General features: G+C 44.6%; 1 protein-coding gene across 3 annotated transcripts in view; it reads left to right on the forward strand.

The window, feature by feature from the left end:
• Positions 1-22457, forward strand: part of PABIR2 (PABIR family member 2) — a 214588-nt gene that overhangs the window by 42714 nt on the left and 149417 nt on the right. Inside the window, exon 10 of one of the 3 annotated variants that reach the window (XM_077889118.1) lies at positions 5463-6766. The exons of the other annotated variants lie outside the window; for them this stretch is intronic. Within the exon in view, the coding sequence (XP_077745244.1) occupies positions 5463-5490 (28 nt within the window). The 3' untranslated portion in view covers positions 5491-6766. Of the gene's footprint in view, positions 1-5462; positions 6767-22457 lie in introns of those variants that run through there. 3 annotated transcript variants of the gene reach the window in all.

Below are 22457 nucleotides of genomic sequence, written 5' to 3' on the forward strand. Positions count from 1 at the left end.
GGTGGGAGGCCATACTGGATAATTCCTAAAGTCCTGGATAAGTCCTGGAGTCCCACTCTTAAGATTCTGTGATTTTGTGGTAGTAAATGTGAAAGTGCTTCGAAAAGTGTAAAGAGGTATAAAATGTGACATTTGTGTCCTCATCATTACAAATGCTTCTTGTGGGTTCCCTGGGGCTGATATGCTCCCCATCCCTGCTACATGGCTTATCCCATAGCTCATTTCCTGACCTTAGGTTCTCAGGATGTCTCTTAAAAATTAATAAGCTGAGTGATCAGTGGAGAATTTCCCAAGGAGGTCCCCACTATTTCCCCACTCCAACAGACATTTGTTTTCTCTTCCCTGGCAGAATGCAAACTTCACTACAGGCCACTGAACAAAATAATGGCTTCTTTAAAAATCATTAAGCTGAGTGACCAGGCAACTCGAAATATAGCAAGGTGTTTCCCAGGGAGGTCAGGTCACCTCTCTTCCCACTTCTACCTTTGTCTTCCCTTCCCCATCAGAATGCAAACTGCCCTGTGAGCCACCTGGCAGACACTCTTTTGGCCTCCTGGAGAGACCAGCCTTTAGCCACAGGAAGCAAGCAGCTTAACAGGACGCTTTTGGTGCAGGTTGGCAATGGGTTAATGAGAGGTTTCATTTAACTCTAGATGGTCAGTGGTGTTCCACCCCACCTCTCCCAGAGTATGTCATTGTCTCGATTGAAAAGGCCTAAGGGCAAAGCTTAGAAATGAGTTTAAGCAGTTATACATCAACTAAGCATAAAGTTCTCTGTGTTTTTGCTGCATTTATGGCCCACTCTATACTATTCCTTTTGACTTAGCATATACTACCTTGGATTGTTCATGATTTTTCCAGAGCATATGCCACGTGTCCCTTACTAAAACCTTGGGTAGCCTCTTGAACGTGGAGCATAATGTTCTGTATACAATATTCACTTGATTTGAAAACAAATTCCAAGTAATGTAGAAAATATGATCTTTCGAAGTATTTACAGTCCAAAAGAAATTATACTGATCCTAATCCAAGAAACTTGGAAGTCTGTTCACTTCCACCCTTTCACCTCAAATAACGCAGATTGGTTTAACAGCCCACCATGTCTCACTAATGTTAATGTATGGTTACCTCTGGCAGTCGGTGCTGGGATCTAGGAGTGGAGTTTGGGCATTAGTTAGCTTTGCCAGTGACTGTGATATATCATCTATAATATATGATACGTGATATAGCCGGCAGAGCCAAACGAGTCACTCCGAGAGTGAGTTATTGGCTTTCTGGACAGAAAAGGTGTTGGGTCAAGTCCAAAAACAGCACTGAATTTTCCTACTCTGTGAGCAGCAAGAAAAATGAAGGCCAAGGTGACCACAATCCTATCTAGCCTCTACATCTGCATTTACCAAGATGTTTTTAAAGTCCTTGATGTTAACTCCAGAGAAGCAATAAAAATGGACCCAAACCGGAGGGATGTAAAGGGTGCCTTTCCGTCTCTTGGGACAATTAGGCAGCCAGCCAGCCTGGCCAGCTGATGGAGAACAAGGCAACCTGCCTGGGGAGACCAGGCAGAGGTCAGGCAGGGAACCGAAACCGTTCTGCCAGATGGGTGGGAGTTTTGAAAAATTAAAAACAGGTCAAGGAGGAAGCCGATGATGGGAATGGACGGAACCTTGCGGCACAGGCCTGTGGCCGTACACCTTCCAGCACAGGGTGTCTGTCATGCCGGGTGCGGCAAACAATCCGGCCTCATCTGTGTCAGCATATGGAGTCCACAGCCTTGGCTTGGACAAATTATAGTTTCTCAGGCCGACTCATTTTTAAATTCAACATAAACCGTAGAGAGGCGAGGAGGGTAAGCGATTTTCAGGCCCCCCACCGCCCTCTGAAGCTACAGCTAGTATTTTTTAGCCCAGCACCTTCAAACAAAGGGAGAGCCATGTTAGCTTCCTTCTGGGAGAGGAAGGAACCAGGCTCGCTATGGCTTGGGTAGTGCTTGCTACTGAGGCATTAATCAGGGTCCTGACAAACCTGGAAAGGGCTGGTTTCCTCTTCATGTATAGAATCATAAAGGGGGCACAGCATTCAAACAAAAGGCCAAGGAAACCTCTCCCAAAGATCCTATCAACTGTCATTATGGAGCAACCAGTCTGGCCAGAAGGGAAAGCCCATTTTAGAAAAGGGCCCTGTTTTTCCAGGCAGTGACATTCCTGTTACTCCGGATATGACTATAGTTCCAAAGAGGTCACTGGGGTAGACCTTAACTTCAACTAGCTTTCAGGGAGTGGCCGGTTATTCGTGGTTGGGTTATTTTTCATTATCTCTAGCCTTTGGGAGCACGGATATCCTATGCTTAAGATGGCGGCCATTGGGGGTCGATATCCTACCACCGATTCTCACACCATTTCACACAACTCTATTTTGGGGGATTGCTTCCCCCTTCACTGGGCGGAAAGCCGAATTAACCTAAGCCTATCTTGGCAAGGCCATGCCCCTGGATGCCTCAGGTCTACCTGGCCACGAGGATTTGTTTGGGAATGGGCACGTGACAGTTCCTATCAATGAGAGAGGAAGGAACATTTGCTGTGGGCCTCTGAGGAGAGTTTCCTCAGTGTTAAGAGGTCACTCTCCCTCTGATCTGCTGTCATGGATGGATGTGAAGTCTGAAAGGGCCACGTGGTTTCACTTGAGCTTGAGGACAGAGGCCACTCAGGGAGGAGAGCAGGGAAAGGGAGCTGTGGCCACAGCAATCACAGTGTTCACTCTGGACTTCCAGCCTCACAAGCCAAAAGCTGTCTTATTCTGGGATGTAAATGTGACAAGAGAGACTAGTGGGTCGCTGAGACGTAACTCCCAGATCATCCATAGAGACTCTGGGGGACTGATACACACCACCTAGACTTGAAGGAGACTAATTCAGACTACCAGTTTATTCATTGGTAGTGAAAGGTTGGCTTTTCTGGTAGCTGGAAACCTTGTGTCCTCTAACTTCCTTTCCCAGTATTAAGGTACCTGGGAAAACAAGTTGGTAGTAATAATAGCCGCAATGGAAAATAATAATAATAATAAAAGTTTGATTTGTCCAAAGTTACATAGTTTGTAAATGGCAGAGCACAGGATTTAGACTCTAATCTATCTGAGTCCAAAGCTCAAAGTTTTTTTTAAAAAGATTTTATTTATTCATGAGAGGCATAGAGAGAGAGGCAGAGACATAGGCAGAGGGAGAAGCGGGCTCCCCTCAGGGAGCCCGATGTGGGACTCAATCCCAGGACCCTGAGATCATGCCCTGAGCCAAAGGCAGATGCTCAACCACTGAGCCACTCAGGTGGCCCTCAGTTAGCCTTTTAAACTGATGCCTTAAAAATAATAATAATAGGGATCCCTGGGTGGCGCAGCGGTTGAGCGCCTGCCTTTGGCCCAGGGCGCGATCCTGGAGACCCGGGATCGAATCCCACGTCAGGCTCCCGGTGCATGGAGCCTGCTTCTCCCTCTGCCTGTGTCTCTGCCTCTCTCTCTCTGTGTGTGTGTGTGTGTGACTATCATAAATAAATCAAAAAAAATTTTTTTTAAATAATAATAAAATAAAATAAATAATATACACTGATGCCTTGTGGTTGCAATTTTAGAAGCCATTCTCAGTCTCTTGTTGATTTGGAGACAATACCCCAGTCTTAATAACACCAAAAGATGAGAGTTTTCTCACTATGTCAGTTTCAGAGCATGACATTGGCTGGCCCAGTTCCTGCAGCCCAGGAATCCACCTTATTTGTATCCTGTGGAGCTCTCCTTATTGTCTTTGGCATTCTTGTGGTGTTGAATTGCCCATTCTTGCCCCAACCGTACATCTTTGCACTGAAGTATGTTTCTTTTGTTTTTTTATGCCTTTACTTTCTAACCTAATTATTTGGATTGTTCAATATTTGGAAGCCTTCTCTCTCCCAACAAAATGGCAAACTTCTTGCGGGCATTGCCTATGTTGTCTCCTTCCTATGCATTCCCCACAGCACCAAACTGAATGTTGAGCATGTAGTAAGCATTCAGTGAATGTTGATGGAATTGAATTATGAACTATTGTCTCATGTTCAGTCTTTCCACAGGGGCTTTTGGTTAGAACATTTGACCAGAATGCCATATAGACAAAACTGAATTAGGAAAAAAACATGGAATATAGGTTATAGTCAAGGCTCAGAATTTCACATTACCTAATTTATTATTATTTTTTATTGGAGTTCAATTTGCCAACATATAGCATAACACCCAGTTCTCATCTCGTCAAGTGCCCCCCTCAGTGCCTGTCACCCAGTCACCCCAACACCCCTCCTACCTCCCTTTCCACTACCCCTGGTTCATTTCCCAGAGTTAGGTGTGTCTCATGTTTTGTCACCCTCACTGATATCTTCACTCATTTTCTCTCCTTTCCCCTTTATTCCCTTTCACTAATTTTTATATTCCCCAAATGAATGAGACCATATAATGTTTGTCCTTCTCTGATTGACTTATTTCATTCAGCATAATACCCTCCAGTTCTGTCCACGTCGAAGCAAATGGTGGGTATTTGTCGTTTCTAATGGCTGAGTAATATTCCATTGTATACATAGACCACATCTTCTTTATCCATTCATCTTTCAATGGACACCGAGGCTCCTTCCACAGTTTGGCGATTGTGGACATTGCTGCTAGAAACATCGGGGTGCAGGTGTCCCGGTGTTTCACTGCATCTGTATCTTTGGGGTAAATCCCCAGCAGTGCAATTGCTGGGTCGTAGGACAGATCTATTTTTAACTGTTTGAGGAACCTCCACACAGTTTTCCAGAGTGGCTGCACCAGTTCACATTCCCACCAACAGGGCAAGAGGGTTCCTCTTTCTCCACATCCTCTCCAACCTTTGTTGTTTCCTGTCTTGTTAATTTTCCCCATTCTCACTGTTGTGAGGTGGTATCTCATTGTGGTTTTCATTTGTATTTCCCTGATGGCAAGTGACGCAGAGCATTCTCTCATGTGCTTGTTGGCCATGTCTATGTCTTCCTCTGTGAGATTTCTCTTCATGTCTTTTGCCCATTTCAAGAATGGATTGTTTCTTTGGTGTTGAGTTTAATAAATTCTTTATAGATCTTGGATACTAGCCCTTTATCTGATATGTCATTTGCAAATATCTTCTCCCATACATTACCTAATTTTTTTAAAATTAAAAACCTTTTTAGAAGTAGGCTCCACGCTGGGCCTACTTTTAAATCACGCTGGGTGTGGAGCCTAACGCAGGGCTTAAACTCATGATGGTAAGATCAAGACTTGAGCTGAGATCAAGAGTCGGGCCCCTAACTAACTGAGCTAGCCAGGCACCCCTAAAATTAAAAAAATTTTTTTAAACTCCAGTATAGTTAACCTATGGTGTTAGATTTATGTTTTGACTTATTTTCAAATCAGTTATTATCTGGTCTCCTAAACATTGCCTTTCTTTTCATATTTTCTAGGTGGGCAGTTTCTTCTCTTTGCTTCTGAAGTTCACATTTTCCCCTCTCAAATCCTTGAGTGAAGTTTTTCTTCTTGCTGGAGAAATCACTGTCGTGACCATCCCATAGTGGCCTAATGTGGAACATGTGCCATTCACTTTTAGCTTCACTTTTCTTTTTTTCTCTCTTCCTTCTGTTTTTCTTTGCATTAACAGCTGTGTGGAGATGGCAGCAGCTTGAAGGAGACAGTAGAAGCAGAGGGCCTGGCCCTGGAGGTCTTTGGAGTTCATACCCTAAAGGACGAGAGACAGAGCTTCCCCAGGGAGCAGAGTACACATGTCTGAGGATTCCAGTGCAGGAGGGGACTTAGAGCAGTCATCAGGTTTCTTTTTTAAAGATTTTATTTATTTATTCATAGATACAGAGAGAGAGAGAGGCAGAGACACAGGCAGAGGGAGAAGCAGGCTCCATGCAGAGAGCCCGACATGGGACTCGATCCAGGGTCTCCAGGATCACGCCCTGGGCTGCAGGCAGCGCCAAACCGCTGCACCACCGGGGCTGTCCCATCAGGTTTTTTTTAAAAGATTTTATTTATTTATTCATGAGAGACACAGAGAGAGGCAGAGATATAGGCACAGGGAGAAGCATGCTCCGTGAAGGGGAGCCTGATGCGAGACTTGATTCCCAGGACCCTGGGATCATGACCTGAGCCAAAGGCAGAGGCTGACCTGCTGAGCCACCCAGGTGCCTAGAAGTCATTAAGTTTTAAAGAAAGATTTATTTATTTGAGAGATAGATAGAGAGAGAGAGAGAGAGAGAGAGAAAACACAAGCAAGCAAGCAGGGGAGGGGCAGAGGAAGAGGGGGAAGCATAAGCAGACTTCCAACTTGAATTGGAGCCTGACATAGGGCTTGAGGTCTCCTTGAACTGGAGTTTGATGGCTGGATTTAGCCAGCAGTGGCTCCCTTTAAGCAGACATGCCTGAGAGCTGACTTCCATGAGGCTGGAAAAAGGCTGTTCCCCGGCACCCCCGCCCCTGCCCTGTGCCTCTCTGCACCTGTGACCGTTTGAAACCCCCATCCTGCCAGCTTTGTTCCTCACTAATCCCTGCTGAGGGAATTTGGGCCTGCTCTCCACGGTCCCTTCCATCTGCACTTGGCTCTCATCTTGAGTCCACAGTCCTGGCAAGTACTGACTTCTTCAAAGCCAGTGCGAGGGGAGTGCACGTTCAAAATCCTCTGACTGGGGTTGGAGAAAGTGGAAAATGCAAAACATGCTCATTTTGGAGACATCTCATTCTTTTGGAAAAAAATCTGAAACCTCCACTGGTCTGTCGTTTGTAAGCCGCCAAGTGTGTTTTTTGTTTGTTTTTTGAGACAGAGGAAACCATCTCTAAATGGCATTCATACTAACACACGACCTCTGTGCCGTGCTTCTCCCACCCACTGCAAAATTGGCACGTGAGGTGGACTTACGGTTTGGCCTCTTGCTCTTGTTGTTGATCACAAAAGGTTTACAGCTGATCCACTCTCAGCAAAAGTAAGGTTTTGGTCACTCTGTTGTTACCCAAAACTTCCAGACAGTTGCTGTCCTAGAGATTTGTCATCCCTTAACTCTTGTGCTGCCAACTTCAACAAAGAGGAAAATATGAAAGTGGATGTATGCTCCTTGCTTCGGACCTCCTGTCTTCCAAAGTACCCTGCACAAAGCTACAGTGGAAGGAGAGAGTAGGGGTATACGTTTGTTAGGGACATACTTTTTGATTTGGTGGAAAGCCTTCCTTCTTTCCTTGTTGTGAAGCCAGGCTGACACATAAACCATGAAACTTCATAAAGCCAGCCTCTCTTTACTCAAAATGGTGGGAAGTTGGAAACTAGTTTCTAGAATCATGGATTTTCTTTCAACAAATTTTTTATTGAAGTATAATATACACATTAAAAAGTGCACAGATTATTAGTGTACAACTTGATGAATTTTTACAAAATGAACTTATCCATGTAATCAAGCACCCAAATAAAGAGAACACTTTTCCTGTATTAGTTTCCTAGGGCTGCCATAACAAATCACTACAAGTTTAATGGCTTACAACAGCAGAAATGTTTCTCTCAGAGTTCTAGAAGCCAGGGATCTGAAATCAAGATGACAGCAGGGTCGTGCTCCTTCCAGGGGCTCTCGGGGAGCATTCTTCCTTACTTCTGCCAACTCTGGTGGTTCTAGACCTTCCTTGGCTTATGGCCACATCACTGTGAATCTCTGCCTCTGTCTTCACTGGACCTTCTCCTTCTTACACTTCTTGTGTGTCTCCTCTTTCATTTCTTATAAGGATACTTGTCATTGAGGGCTCACCTAGATAATCCAGGATGATCTCACCTTGAGATTCTTGATTTAATTACATCTGCAAAGACTCCTTTCTTTCCCCCAAAGTTCACAATCACAGGTTCTGGAATGTGAATATATATTTTGGGGGGCCACCATACAACCTACCACACTTCTTGTCTCTCCCAGCCACTCCTTAATGCTAACCACTGTCCTGACCTCTCATGGCATAGATTAGCTTTGCCTGCATTTGAACTTCATGTGAATGGAACCATACAGGTGTGCTATTTTGTGTCTGGCTTCTTTTGCTCAGCATCACCCTTGTGAGATTTATTTACACAGTTGCTTATAGTATAGACCACTTATTCTCAGTGCTCTATGGCATTCCACTGAATGACTTTGTCACAATCTATCCATTCTATACTTGACAGACCTTTGAGTTATTATCAGTGTGAGCTATTATGAGTATTTCTGTACATGAGTCTTGTAGCATGTGCCCATGTGTTTCTGTTGAATATACTAAGAGCAGAATTGCCGAATCCTGGATTGTGCATGTACATTCAGCTTTGGTAGATAATGTCAAGGAATTATAGAATTTTAAAGTTGGTATGAATTGAGGTCAAGATCGGATGCCTCACTTAAATAAAACTCAAATAATCCCAAATCCACTTAATTCAAAGTCCACTCTTCCCACCCCCTGCTCCAGACCTTTTGAATTGGGAAGATACTTTTGCATGTTGTCATTCTGGCTTAGTACCCCTATCAAGGTCCTGGACCAAAATCCCACTACTCTGCCTTTGTCAGATCACAGAAGTGAAAGAGAGCTCAGTAGAACTGGCATGGCAGAGGCTGCTGTCTCAAGATTAAATGTCTCAGGCAGGCTCTTTATCCTCACTTGCATGGGCAGAGGACTGATATGTGCCTAGTGAAGAGCATTACACATGCAGCATTCATTTCAAGAAGTGTATGTTGCAGAAAGAGTCCCATCTTTTGGACTCTGAGCTATGGAAAGTCAAAGGCAGCTCAAAGTAAAAAAAGTAATTTAACAAGGTAGCTCCCACCCACCCCCACTCCCACCCTGCTGTGTTATTTTTTAAAAAGCATTTAGTGTAATTAAGCCATTGCCTCATAAAGTTGTTTCACCAGGAACTTCAGTTTCCCCAGGAAGAGATGAAAATAAACTGAATGTTTCATGTCACTGTTCCCACGATTCTTAAAAAATCATGTTTGTCTTTAACAGCATGATATGAAACATCTCTCATCGATAAAGTATTGTTTTACTTCAGGATAACAAGGCAACAGAATCTAGAATGACAATTTTTATGCACATTTTAAACATGAATCCTTCGTATAGATAGATTACCAGGCATGTTTGACTCCAACCGTATTTTCCCACATAATTATTTCGTTTAAATCTCCTAATTATTCCATTCTGTTGAATACCATCTGTCCTGCAAAGGGACAATTGTGTCTAAACAAATCAACAGGTTTTGCGTCATTGTCTAAATATGAGGGAGAAACAGCCCCCAAACTATACTCTGGCAGTTGGGTGGAAATTAACAGAGGTCTAAATCCCACATTGGGAATGCCTCATCTCTAGCTCCCCTGGAAGCTAACTTTCATAACTTGTGGAGCCCAAAACAAAGCCAAATGAATTTTGGAAAGGTCAGTGGGAAAGGGATTGGGGTGGGACTTTCCCAGAGAATGTTTGAGCCTTTGCTCCATGAGCTATCTGGTCACCCAGGCAGTTTGTACTTCTCAGGGAGGGTGGAGGAGAGGACAAAAGACATTCTCTCTTGGTACCTAGGTCTGGGGGTAGGGGTGGGGGTGGGTGGACACCTGGAATTTTCCCAGTTGGCTTGGGGGCAGTCATCTCATCCTGGGAACCCCGTGAACAGTGTAGTTATGTCAGGAACCTGGGACAACAGTGCGTTTGTGGGAAGAAAATTGCCGAGGCTTGCCTGCCTTGTGTCTTGTTATCAGGAGAACCGCTGATGTGTTCCAAATAATCACATACCGTGCGCTGGGAAAGTGCTTCTCCCTGCAGCCAGTTTCAGGCACCCCAGAGCTCCAGTGCTTCTGCTAAGGGCCTGCAGATGTTGCCCTTAGCACTCTACCTTCCAACAATAATTGACCTTTCCCCTTTCTTATTTTCTTTTTTCTCACCCTCTGTCTTGCTCTCACTACTTGCTCCCCCAACTTAATTTCCCTTCGTATGCTTTTTAAAAGAATTTTTTATATGTTTATTTCTTCCCTAAAAGATGTGGCCAAGAAGCCCTGATGGCTCTCAGGGTTAGAAAGGAAGTCAAGTCCACTGGTCTGAGGCTAGCCAGCAGTTCTGAGAAATCAGTAAGTCCCTGGAGATTCTTTTCCTTCTTCTATGAGTGTATCAGCCTCCCTCTCCCCTACTTGTTTATGTTATCGTATTGTCTTTTTATACATGCTCACTTCCAGATCAGTTCATTCAAAGACTGTAAGCATCTGCCTTCAGCTAATAAACTGATTTGATTTGAAGCCCAATCAAAGGGACTAGATGAAGGAGTAGAGTAGACTGTCCCTCTCTCTGCACCCCCGGCCCCCCACCAACCTCATTTCCCAGAAACCCAATTGGCTTCCTCAGAGGCCTTGGTGTGATTAGAGATTCCATATCCCCTCCCCACCACAGCCCCATGCAATGTCAGGAGGAAGGGTAAAGGAGCTCACCATTATAGTTTTGGGAATTGGCAGTGCTCCCAATCAGGTGGTGGGTCCCATTAGCGCACACACATTTCCCCAACTCTCCCCTGGCCCCTGCCCAGAACCCCAGCAAGCTAATCACAGGGAAAATGCATGTGTGTGAATGTCAGGAGTGAATAGGCAGGTGGCCTGCTTCAGTATTAGCCTGCAGCATCTCTTTTTCTAACCGCCATCCAGTATTGGACATGGCAACCACACTGGTTAACACCCCAGCTCAGCTTGGGATTATGAATGGAGGGATGGGAGATCCCCATGCAAGTAAGCAGCTGTCCCTTTGGTTAATTATTGGGATCCACAAGCCCATCCCCATTGCCAGGGCTCCAGTGTCGAGATGATGAAATAGGTGATTAAGGGACTTGGAGGCCAGTCCACACTGCAGCTTTGTCTGGAGTGTTCCAACGACAAGTGTTATTAGTCCACTAATCATAACATTGCCTGCAGTGGAATTTCCTTGGGAAGGAATGGGGCAGAGCCTCCATGCCAGAGGGCCGCACTGCATGAAAATACTAACACATCACAATTGGCTGTTCTGTGGGAAGGCGATTCCAACATCCGATTCAGGAAGTAGGTCACCAGGCTTCTAGATGCACTGTTATTTTGATTTACTTCCTTAGAGTCTCACAGTTTTTCTACACTTCTCTGGGTAGGAATCAGACTCCTCCGAGTTACTGGCTTCTGGACTGCCACGCGGGGCAGGACACAAGCAGGTTCTGAAAACAGAGCCATGGGTTTTCTGTGGCCAGACCTGCAGGGCCATGTGCTTCTGGGACTCTGACAGGGTGCCCTTCAGGTCAATCATCCTCACCTTGACCCCTTTCCATGGGGTCTTCTGGAGGTCTGAGGCCATGGCTTTTAGGAGCTCGCAGCTGTGCCTGCCAGACAACACATGTTTAGAGAGAGGGTGAAGAGGTACAAATGAGTGGGAGGGCGCCAGAGCCTTCTCAGTAATGAGCATAGCAAAGCTTCCATTTCCAAGGATCTTGGGAGGACGCAATGTACTCATTTGGAGTGTCACACTGCCAGGGCTGTTAGTACCAGCTGTCGGATTCTGGGACCACCCTGTTGGCGGGGTTAGGGGCCCAGCCAAGTCTTTCTTTTATTCTATACCTCTGGTCACTTGGGCCTTAGGAATCAGGAGTCATGGGGGCTCTGGGGTTCTGTCACCAAGCAGCTGCCTCCTCTTTCCTGGATCAGTCTCGAGTTCCCCTGGTTTCTCCTAAACCCAAGCAGTTGTCTGCTGCCTTGGAGTATCAGCAAAAGGTATTTGTGTGTCCATTGGTATTTGCAGATTTCACATTAGGCAAAAGCTTATATTTCTTTTTTTTTTTTTAAGGTAGACAGATGGTCTGACACTGGGGACTCTGAATTTACCCCCTGCTCCCTTTTTGTTTTTAACCATTCAACTGCTGGGTATTTCTGATTCCCAGTGTCTTTCTTGGTACTGTATTTTATTGGGGTATAAATTCTGGGCTCCAGCTCACTTGCCCAGAAATGTCATTTCAATGCAGTCTTTGAGGAGGTGAAGGATTGTGCCAGTAGTACTTTGGGGCATTGAGATACCATGGAAGGGTTTGAAGAGGTCTCTTGGAGAGCACCAGAGGGCTTGCTTGCCCCCCTCCTGCCCGCCCCTCACTTTCCCCATCTCTATTAGTCACAACCTATCTAGGCAAATAGTAAAAGAAAATCTTTGTGATAAAACATTAACTCTCTATTAAACACACCCTCTACCCTTGGTTTTATTTGCTTGTTTTATAAATCTTTAGAGCAGGGGTTGCCACTCTGAAGTAACTGGAGTTGAATTTACCATCACCCCAGAATGAGCACGTGGTTACTGCATATAATGCAGAGACAAGGAAAAGCCAGGACGCCTGAGTCGTGAGAACAGGCGTGGTGCAGTGATGCAGCAGATAGTAGTGCCTTACGAAGGTGCTGATGTCAGCCGCCGGCTTTAATTCCCAGCTGGGCTGCTTCCTAGCTGTGGGGCCAGGCAAGTTCCTGAGCCCCTGCTTCCTACACTCCAGATGAAAACAAGAGTTCTTAGCACAAAAGGGTTGGGAAGAATAAATGAGAAAAACGGAGGTGACATGCTTTGTTAGGACAATCCTGAAAATTCACAAAGTGGCCGCTCAACATTGACTTTTGTCATTATGAAAATCGCCTCCCTGGCTCTGTAGTCCTGTTTCCTGTTGAATAGCAACTGAAGGAGCCCCAGGAGCCACCCCCATCTGAGTCTGGCTATTTTTGAGGCTCCCTTTGGAATGGGCTGGCCCCAGCAGTCCAGGGGGTGAGAGGCAGGGAGGGAGGCAGGCATTATGCTCTGGGTTGCAGCTGTGACAGCCAGTACAGTATCCCCCACATGCCAGATGAATCAAGCTGAGGGCCAGATCTGGGCTGTGGGCCAGAGGCTCCCCACCCTGATTTATAGTGTGGACAGAGATGTGGGTGTTTTCTGAATATATTTTGATGATGATAAAAAGAGAGAGAGGGAGAGGGGGAGAGAGCGAGAGAGCGAGAGAGTGAGAGAGCGAGAGAGAGAGAGAAACACCCTTCCTAAAAAATGTGCTGAGGGAGGGAGGTCCAGGCCTATCTGCAAGATTAGAGCAGCCTGACTGTGAGCAGGAGTCACTCATAGGAAGGAGGCCCTGTGCAAGAGTGGCCTGTGATAGGCAGTGCTCCTTGAAATGCAGTGAATTGTGAATGAGGCCCCTGTATGCCAGCCGTTGGGGGTTAGACCAGGCCTGCTGGCCCTCCGCAGGTGTGGAGTCGGGGACTAAGCCTGCATTTTAACTCCCCATGTGCACGCCCCACAAGCTGGGACAGAGAGTACAGGACTTGCTGGGCTCTGGGGAGACCCCCTGCTCCCATGGCTTCCCTGGTCCTAATGCTTCTTTAGAAACCAGTGAGGCTTTGCTGTGGGGGTCAGGGCTAAGTCATTGCCAATGGGCTGGGGACAACAGGCAAAGTGTGGAAGGACTGCCCTGGATGGAGTTTGGAAACACATACACACACACACCCAGGATTTATTCTCAGCCTTCATCCCAACACATTTGAGAGGGTTCCCAACTCTGGGGCCAAGAGAGCAGTGTGGAAGCAGAGAGGCCAAATAGGGGCTGGGAGTGCGGGCTCCTTCCGGAATGTTTCCCCTCCCAGACAAGGCAGAGCCAGGCACAGCCTTCCTTGTTTCACTCAGGAAATGTCAGACACAGCTGTCCTGGCTTGCTGTATTTCATCTGAGAAAGAACCTCAGGTTCCCTAGGACTCATACAGATCTTTGAAGAAAAGCGACATATTTCCCAGAGGTGAGGCTGCTAAGTGGACATCATGCTGGAGCGCATAGCACGTAGCCTCACATGGGTCTGCAAACGTTTTTTTCCTGAGGGAAGGGCAGGGAACACTCTCATGCCAATAACCTGTAGTATCTGACAAGTACAATCTGTTAGATTTTTTTCCCCCACTTCTTCACCTCTCAGTGCTCCCGGCCTCGGGCCCTCCATTCAAGCGAGGCCTTGTCTGGGTCCCTAGCACCACTGCTACCCCGCCATGCTCATTTGTGCCTTTGAGCTTTCACTCTGTCTGGAATCCTCTCATCCTTTGAGGATCCAAAGCCTCCTTATCCAGGTTTCTGAGGAAATAGTCCAAGGTACCCCTGGTCCTTCCATCGTTGCTGGGCTCACTTCTTGAGGGGCACATACTACCTGTGTGTACATTTTTGCAAACTCCAAATTTACCCATCAGTACAGAGGATAAAGAAGTCTGGAGGAGAAAGGTGAGCCTCTCTCTCTCTCTCTCTGGCTGCCTCTTTAGACCCAGCTCAAGTGGGTTTTTTAGAGCTTTTCCTGCAACTTTTATTTTATAATATCGTTTTCTTTTTTTAAGATTTTTTATTTCTTTACTTGATACAGAGCAAGCAAGTGGGGAGGGCGAAAGGGGGAGCAGGCTTCAGGGAGCCTGATGCAGGGCTGGATCCCAGGACCCTGGGATCATGACCTGAGCTGAAGGCAGATGCTTAACTGACTGGGCCACCCAGGTGCCCCATTTTTTCTTTTGCACACATTCCCCTCTTTTAGGTGTTCACTTCACCAAAACACAAATCTGCTACACCCACAAGTCCAACTGGGGGTTACTTTCAGAACTTACAATGATTTCCCCCCATCAGAAGCTTATCCTGCCCCGAGCCCTGCGAGTTCATTGCCTTACATCTAGGATGAAAAGTCAGACTCCATGAGAGGGGCTCCAGTCTGTATCACTTGATGCTGGCTCATTTGCCAGATGGTGAGAAGCCCTCTGAAAGTGAAATAAAATGGCTTCTCAGGCTCTTCTTTTAAATTTCCCATTTCATGCCTCAAAGCTCAACAAAGGACTTGTGTGTGAAGTGTGTGTGAGTATGTGTGACCATGGTGGGAGAATGCACACAGGATCCTTGTGCATTCACTTTTCTTGGTAGGAAACAGAAGTGGGTGTCTTGCCAACTTGCTTAGGGTGTCCTTTACTAATAATTTCATTTGATGTAACCAAAAAGTTGTATCCCTGGCTTCTGACTACATCCTACATCCTGACTTGATGCCTGCAAAAAAAAAAAAATGTGTCCTGTTGACATTCAGGAAACTGTATATTTCTAGCAGATAAGGGAGCCAGAGGCCATTCCCATCTCAGGGTGCTGGTGTTACACTGTAACAAAGGTCAGGGTTTCAGCTCCCGCCATGGTACTACTTTTTGATGATCTGGCTACAGACAACTTTGGTCACTGCTTTTGATGGCCCGGTCAGCATTTGGGAGCTTCTGCCAGGGACTGGGCTTCATAATGATTGAGTTTTCTTTGGGATCCTGTTAAAAATGGAGTAAGCATTGTGGGTACATGCTCATAGCAACCCTGGGAACAAACTGTTGGCTAGGAGTAGAGTGGGGCCCATTTACAGACCAAATGTACTAATTATAAATGGTTCTTGTCATTAAACAGATCTGTCAGGCCTGGGACTTGGCAGGTTTTGGTTAGCTATTAGTTCCATGCTACTGTACCGGCTGGGCAGTCATAAAACTGTATCATTTTGAAAAATGGTCCATAATATCATAATATAGACCAGCCTCCTCTGCACCCATTAGCTCAAATTGGTATGACTCGATGGTCCAATCTTGGACTGCTCAGATGCTGGATTTCATTTCTGCCTGGAGCCTTAGGTAGACTGGAGGGAGGGTCACCAGGGCTGTGTACAGTGAGGTCGCGGCAGAGGTTTTGGGCCACAGCCCCTCATCTCCCCTGGCACCACTTTCCTTCCTACTGTGTGGTGAGCCCTTTATCTCACATACTGGTTCTGTGTCCCACGCTGTCAAGTCCTGCTGAGGACTGAACTGCAAGTTGGGGCATATTTGATAAGAGCCTGGGGCATAACAGGTACACGTGCTTATTAACAAGACTCTAGGAGGCAAAAAGCCTCCATGGGTGGAGGCCACAGTGCTAGGATGAGAGCTGATAGGGTAAATATTTTTCGATGAAGCTTCCTCAGAACATACTGTGGGCATTTCAGGCATCAGGAGGGAGTGGTTGGGAAAATAAGGGGTAGTAGGGGAGAAGTTCTAATACTCCAGAAATCCCAATAAATAGACCACACTGAATCTCCAGGCAGATGGTGCCAATCTCTCTGCTCTACCTTGGCAGTGTTATAGAGAACATTTATGAAGTACCAGGTGGCACGTGTGCCTTTCCAAGTTTAGAAGCAGGCCCCTAGGACAACTTATAATGTAGACAAGAAGGCTGAAGGCTTTGCCCAGCATTTCTAAAGCTTGATTTGGCTTTCATTTGATTTAAATATCTCAAAAATAGAGAAAGGAGCCAATCTTTTGCTGATACAAGATAGTCCTAGGACCTAATTCACAGGGTTCTTACTTGGATGCAACTAGATAACTTGAATGTGTATGAACACTTAGCATGGTGTGCAGCATAATAGGAAGCACTTAGTGAATGTTATTTGGTCTTGCCACTCCCTTGCTAAAGTTGCCTTGTCCTTAGGTCCCTAAACTATGTATGTAGATCACTCTGTTCAACTGGGGTTACTGAGTATCTGCTGAGTGCTTAGCCCTGTGCTTGGGGAAATGTGAGTAATACAATAGAAATCTATGAAGGAGGAGCTATTTTCAAGGACCTTCTTTGGTGGGATGTTTTGAGCTTCTTCCAAAAAGCCCCCCTCTGGCAGCTAGGTGGAGAGGCCCAGGGCTTTTCCTTACATGGCATAGCAAGGGCTTTAAACTCATGGGTTTTGCTATCAGGCAGGCATGTGTTTAATTCTTGCCTCCACTTCTTGACTGTATTGTGACCTTGGCAAGGCTCACTACCTCCTCATGCCTCAGTTTGGGCATGCCTTGGTTTCTGATCTGTAAATCAAGCATCGTAATTACATTCTTACACATGATGTACCCATGAACATAGATCCATACTTTCTGCTTTGTACAGTTAGCTTTTCAATCAGATGGAAAAAGAGAGTTACAAAAATACCACATTAGTATCTTTAATATTTATTTTGAGAGAGAGTGCAAGTGGGAGAGAGGGGCATAGGCAGAGGGGGAAAGAGAATCTCAAGCAGGCAGCATACTGAGTGTGGAGCCCAATGCAGGGCTTGATCCCAAGACCCGAGATCATGTCATGAGCCAAAATTAAGAGTCAGATGCTTGAACCATCCAGGTGCCCCTCCTCTCTTTTTTCAATTTAGGTGTAATTGACATATAATATTATATGAGTTTCAGCTGTACTACATAATGATTCAGTGTTTGCATATATTGCAAAATGGTCCCCACAGTAAGTCTAGTTAACATCTGTCACCATACATACAAAAAAAGTTTTTTTTTCTTGTGAATAAAGAATTTTTAGATCTACTCTCTTAGCAACTTTCAAATATGCAATACAGTATTATGAACTATAGTCACCATGCTGTACATTCCACACCTGTGACTTATTTTATAATTAGAGGTTTATGCCTTTTGACCCCATCACCCATTTTGCCCACTCCATATCCTCACTTCTGGTAACCACTAGTCTGTTCTCTGTATGTATGAGTTTGGGTTAGTGTTTTTGGTTCTTTTTTTTTTAAGATTTTACTTATTCATGCATGAGAAACACACACAGAGAGAGAAGCAGAGACACAGGCAGAGGGAGAAGCAGGCTCCATGCAGGGAGCCTGACGTGGGACTTGATCTCAGGACTCCAGGATCAGGCCCTGGGCTGAGGGCAGGCACTAAACCACTGAGCCACCCAGGGATCCCAGTGTTTTTGGTTCTACATATAAGTGAGATCATATGATATTTGTCTTCCTCTGACTTAGTTCACTTGGCATTATGCCCTCAAGGTCCATTCACGTTGTTGCAGATGGCAAGATTTCATTCTCTTTTTTGGGGGGCTGAATAATATTCTCCTTCATTTTTTATTTTTTATTTTTTTTTCTTTTTAAAATTTTTATTTATTGATGATAGTCACACAGAGATAGAGAGAGAGGCAGAGACATAGGCAGAGGGAGAAGCAGGCTCCATGCACCAGGAGCCCGACGTGGGATTCGATCCCGGGTCTCCAGGATCGCGCCCTGGGCCAAAGGCAGGCGCTAAACCGCTGCACCACCCAGGGATCCCCTCTCCTTCACTTTTTAAAGATTATTTTGCTGGGTATAGAATTGTCGGTTGACAGCTTTTGCCTGTCAACACTTTGAATATATCATCCCACTGTCTTCATGCCTCCCTGGTTTCTGATGCAAAATCAACTGTTAATTGTATTGAGAATCCTTTGTATGTGATGAGTGACTTGTCTTTTGCTGTTTTCAAGACTATTTGTTTTTGTTTTTTTACAGTTTGCTTGTGATGTGTCTAGGTGCAGACCTTTTTGAGTTTATCCTACTTGGAGTTAGTTGAACTTTTTGGTTGTGTAGATTAATATTTTTCATCAGATTTGGGTAAGTTTTTCCTATTATTTCTTCAAATATTCTTTACACTCCTTTCTCTCCTCTCCTTCTGAGACTTCCATTCTGTATATGTTGTATATTTGAGGATGTCCCATGAGTCTCTCAGCCTTTAATTACTTTTCTTCATTCTTTTTTCTGTTTCTCACATTGGATATCAATATCTTCAAGTTTGCTGATTTTTTTTCTTCTGCATGTTCAAATCTGCTGTTAAGCCTCTCTAGTAAATTTTTCACATCCATTTTACTTTTCAACTCCAGAATTTCTATTTGGTTCTTTTAAAAAATAATTTCTACCTCTTTATTGATATTCTCCATTTACTGAGACATCATTCTCACACTTTCCTGTAGTTCTTTAGACATGGTTTCCTTTAACTCTTTGGACATATATAAAATAGCCAACTTGAATCTTTGTCTAAAAAGTCCAACATTTTGGCTTCCTTGGGGACAGTTTCTGTTGGTTGTTTTGTTTTATCCTGAGTATGGTCTATTTCCTGGGTATGGCCTATTTCTTTGCAAGTCTCATAATTTTTTGTTAAAAGCTGGTCACTTTGAATATTATAATATAACTCTGGAAATCAGACTCTTTCTCCTCTAGTATTTGTCATTGCTGCTTGTTGTAGTAGTAGTTGTTGTTTGTTTGTTAAGTGATTCTATTTGAATTTCCACCAGAGCTGGTTGGCCCTATCTCATAGTTACACTTTACAAAGTATAACTCTCCCTACAGTTTGCTTTGGCTGACTCACAACTCTTTTGATGAAACTTGAGGCCAGTTATTGGGAGAAGCAAATTATAAATATTAAACTTGTCTAATGCTTCTTAGATCTCAGCTGAGCTTATGCTTCTTCAATTGCCCCATTTCAAGGAACTTGTAAATCACAAGGCCAAACAGCATTCATTATCTGCCTTCATGTCAGCAAGAGAAAAAAAATAATGAGAATGATCCCATTCCATTCTCCTAAGAGGGTGAAAATAACTCTCCTAAAGAGAATAAACTATAATCTGGAACGAGAGTCGAAGTCCATGTCACCCAGGATATATGCCCCCAGCCCTCTCCTTTCTTTTTTTTTTTAGCCCTCTCCTTTCATTCCTGATCTTCCCTACTTTTGAGGGAAGAGGAGAACACCCCTGCAAACTTGAGTTGGCCAAGTCTTACAGTGTTGCCAGAGACAGGTTCTCTCCCCACAGCAAAGGGGACAGCTTTAATGGCAACCTGGAGGCAATTAGAGACTGGGGCAGAGGGACTGGAAATGTAATCTGAGGAGCAGGGGCAGAGTATGTTCAGTGCTGGACTTGGAGGTGGGGAGGAAGAGAAAGGGTAAAAGGGAGACAGGCAATGGGAAAAATAATTTAATCAATTCTGCATGGCAGGGGCAGGCTTATAGCAAGAGGCAGTCTACTTTTTCTGATTCTATATTTTCACCAGTTTGTATTTTTTAATTTTAAAAGATATTTAATTTTTAAGTAATCTCTACACCCAGTGTGGGGCTTGAAGTTAAAACCCGGAGGTCAAGAGTTACGTTGTATGGACTGAACCAGCCAAGTGCCCCTCACCAAACAGTTTTTAATATTGCTATTGGGGTTCTGGTGATGTTCCCCAATCATCAACCTTGTACATTCATTTACAAGCATTTACCATGTATCAGGTACTGGGCATACTAATATGAATAAGCTAGGTCCCTCAGGGTTATGGGGGAAACCACTCTATAGAAAATTGCAGGATAGCTCTATTTTTAATTCTTTGAGGAACCTCCACACAGTTTTCCAGAGTGGCTGTACCAGTTCACATTCCCACCAACAGTGCAAGAGGGTTCCCCTTTCTCCACATCCTCTCCAACATTTGTTGTTTCCTGTCTTGTTAATTTTCACCATTCTTTAAAAATAGGGCTACCCTATGACCCAGAAGTTGCACTACTGCAGATTTACCCCAAAGGTACAGATGGGTAAATCTGCTGAGACACCTGCACCCCAATGTTTATAGCAGCAATGTCCACAATAGACAAATTATGGAAGGAGCCTCAGTGTCCATCGAAAGATGAATGGATAAAGAAGATGTGGTATATATATACAATGGAATATTACTCAGCCATTAGAAAGGACAAATACCCACCATTTGCTTTGACATGGATGGAACTGGAGGGTATTATGCGGAGTGAAGTAAGTCAATCAGAAAAGGACAAACATATGGAGAATATAAAAAAGTAGTGAAAGGGATTATAGGGGAAAGGAGAAAAAATGAGTAGGAAAAATCAGAGAGGGTGACAGAAAATGAGAGACTCCTAACTCTGGGAAATGAATAAGAGGTAGTGGAAGGGGAGGTGGGCAGAGGGATGGGGTGACTGGGTGACGGGCACTGAGGGGGCACTTGATGAGATGAGCACTGGGTATTATACTATATGTTGGCAAATTGAACTCCAATAAAAATACACACACACACACACACACACACACACACACACACACACACAAAGAAAATTGCAGGATAGTGAGAGCAGGAAGGAAAGCCAGAGAACTGGGGGCCCCAAGGAGGCCCCTCACCCCAACGTGGAGAGGGGGTAGGAAGTAGGATTCTGTTAGGTTTGTGGAAGGAGGTAATGCTTCAGTTAAACTTTAAAGCACAAGAAATTACTTAAGTGTTGATGGAAGGAGCATGTGAGAGTGCAGGCATCCTAGACAGAAGGAATAGCAAATGCAGGCAGGAGCCAGAAGGAGCTTTTGCTACATTCCGAAATGGAAAATAGCTTTGGAGGATGGATATGAGCTGTATGGAGGATACCAGAAGGAGATGAGATTAGAAAGCTAAGTAAGACCAGATCATGAAATGCCCTATGTATTTTAAGGAGACATCTGTGTTTTATCTTAAGATTATGGAGGAGTCAATGAAGGGTTTTGCAAGAGGATGACCTGGGTGATGTAATAAGGTGGTTGACTTTAGAATCATATACTATTGATGTTCAAAACTATGGCCCTTCTACCAACAGCAGCAGTATCACCTGGGAACTCATTAGAAATAGAAATTCTTGGGCCCCATCCCAGACCTGCCTAATCAGAACCTCTGAAGGTGGGACCCAGTCATCTGTGTTCGAACAAGCTTTTCCAGTGATTCCAATGCTTGCTCAATTTGGAGAACCACTGCCCGAAACATACCACCAGGTTGGAATCGTAGCTCTTATAGTGCAAAATTTTTTGACCCCATTTACTCAACTGAAAAATGGGGATTGTAAAACTGTTGTGAGGATTAAGTACATTAATGTGTGAAAAGTGCCTAGAATAATACCTGGTCCGTAGTATATGTGCCATTATCATGTATGTTATTGTCATCCAAATTCTTTCTGGAGGGCTGAATGTTTTTATCTGACCTGTCGCCTTATAAGGTTTAGTGTCATGGCTCTTCTCCTCCCTTCCCTTTTCTTCACTCATATGTAGTAAAATAACTATTAATGTCTGTTATAAGCAGAGGAGTGCTTTAGGGGAATTTACCTGGAGCTAATGCTAGCACCCTAATGAGAATCCAGGTTTGCCGACTCTAGAAAAGACAGAGCTCAGAGTACAGCTGGACAAACCCCCTTCCCAGGTCTTGTCCTCAGTGTGCTCATCCATAGAGTGAGGGGGTTGGACAGATGATTTTGGAAGACTTTGACATTCAGTAATTCTACTTACCTTTTAAATGTCAGATTCAGCAACTGTTCATTAAGTAATTATTCTAGTAACTTTTCACAAGCCTGTGAGATAAGTGGTATTATTATCCCAACTGAAAATGAGAACGTGGAAGCCAAGAGAAGAGAAGCTTGCCCCAGATTGTATAGCACCCAATGGCAGGGCTGAGATTTGAGCCAGGTATGGCTGTTTCTAGGGCCTATGTCTCTTCTGCTTGTCACATTGTCTCCTATGGCATACTGTGACTTCCTTCAGAGAGATAAATGGGCTTGCCCAAGGTCACACAACTAAGCAAAGGGCAGAGAAAGGACCAAAACCCAGGTTTTCTGACTCCAGGGCCAGTGTTTGGTCTACAAATCACAGTGGCCTCTAAC

The sequence above is a fragment of the Canis aureus genome, chromosome X (assembly GCF_053574225.1).
Source record: "Canis aureus isolate CA01 chromosome X, VMU_Caureus_v.1.0, whole genome shotgun sequence".
Lineage (NCBI taxonomy): Eukaryota > Metazoa > Chordata > Mammalia > Carnivora > Canidae > Canis > Canis aureus.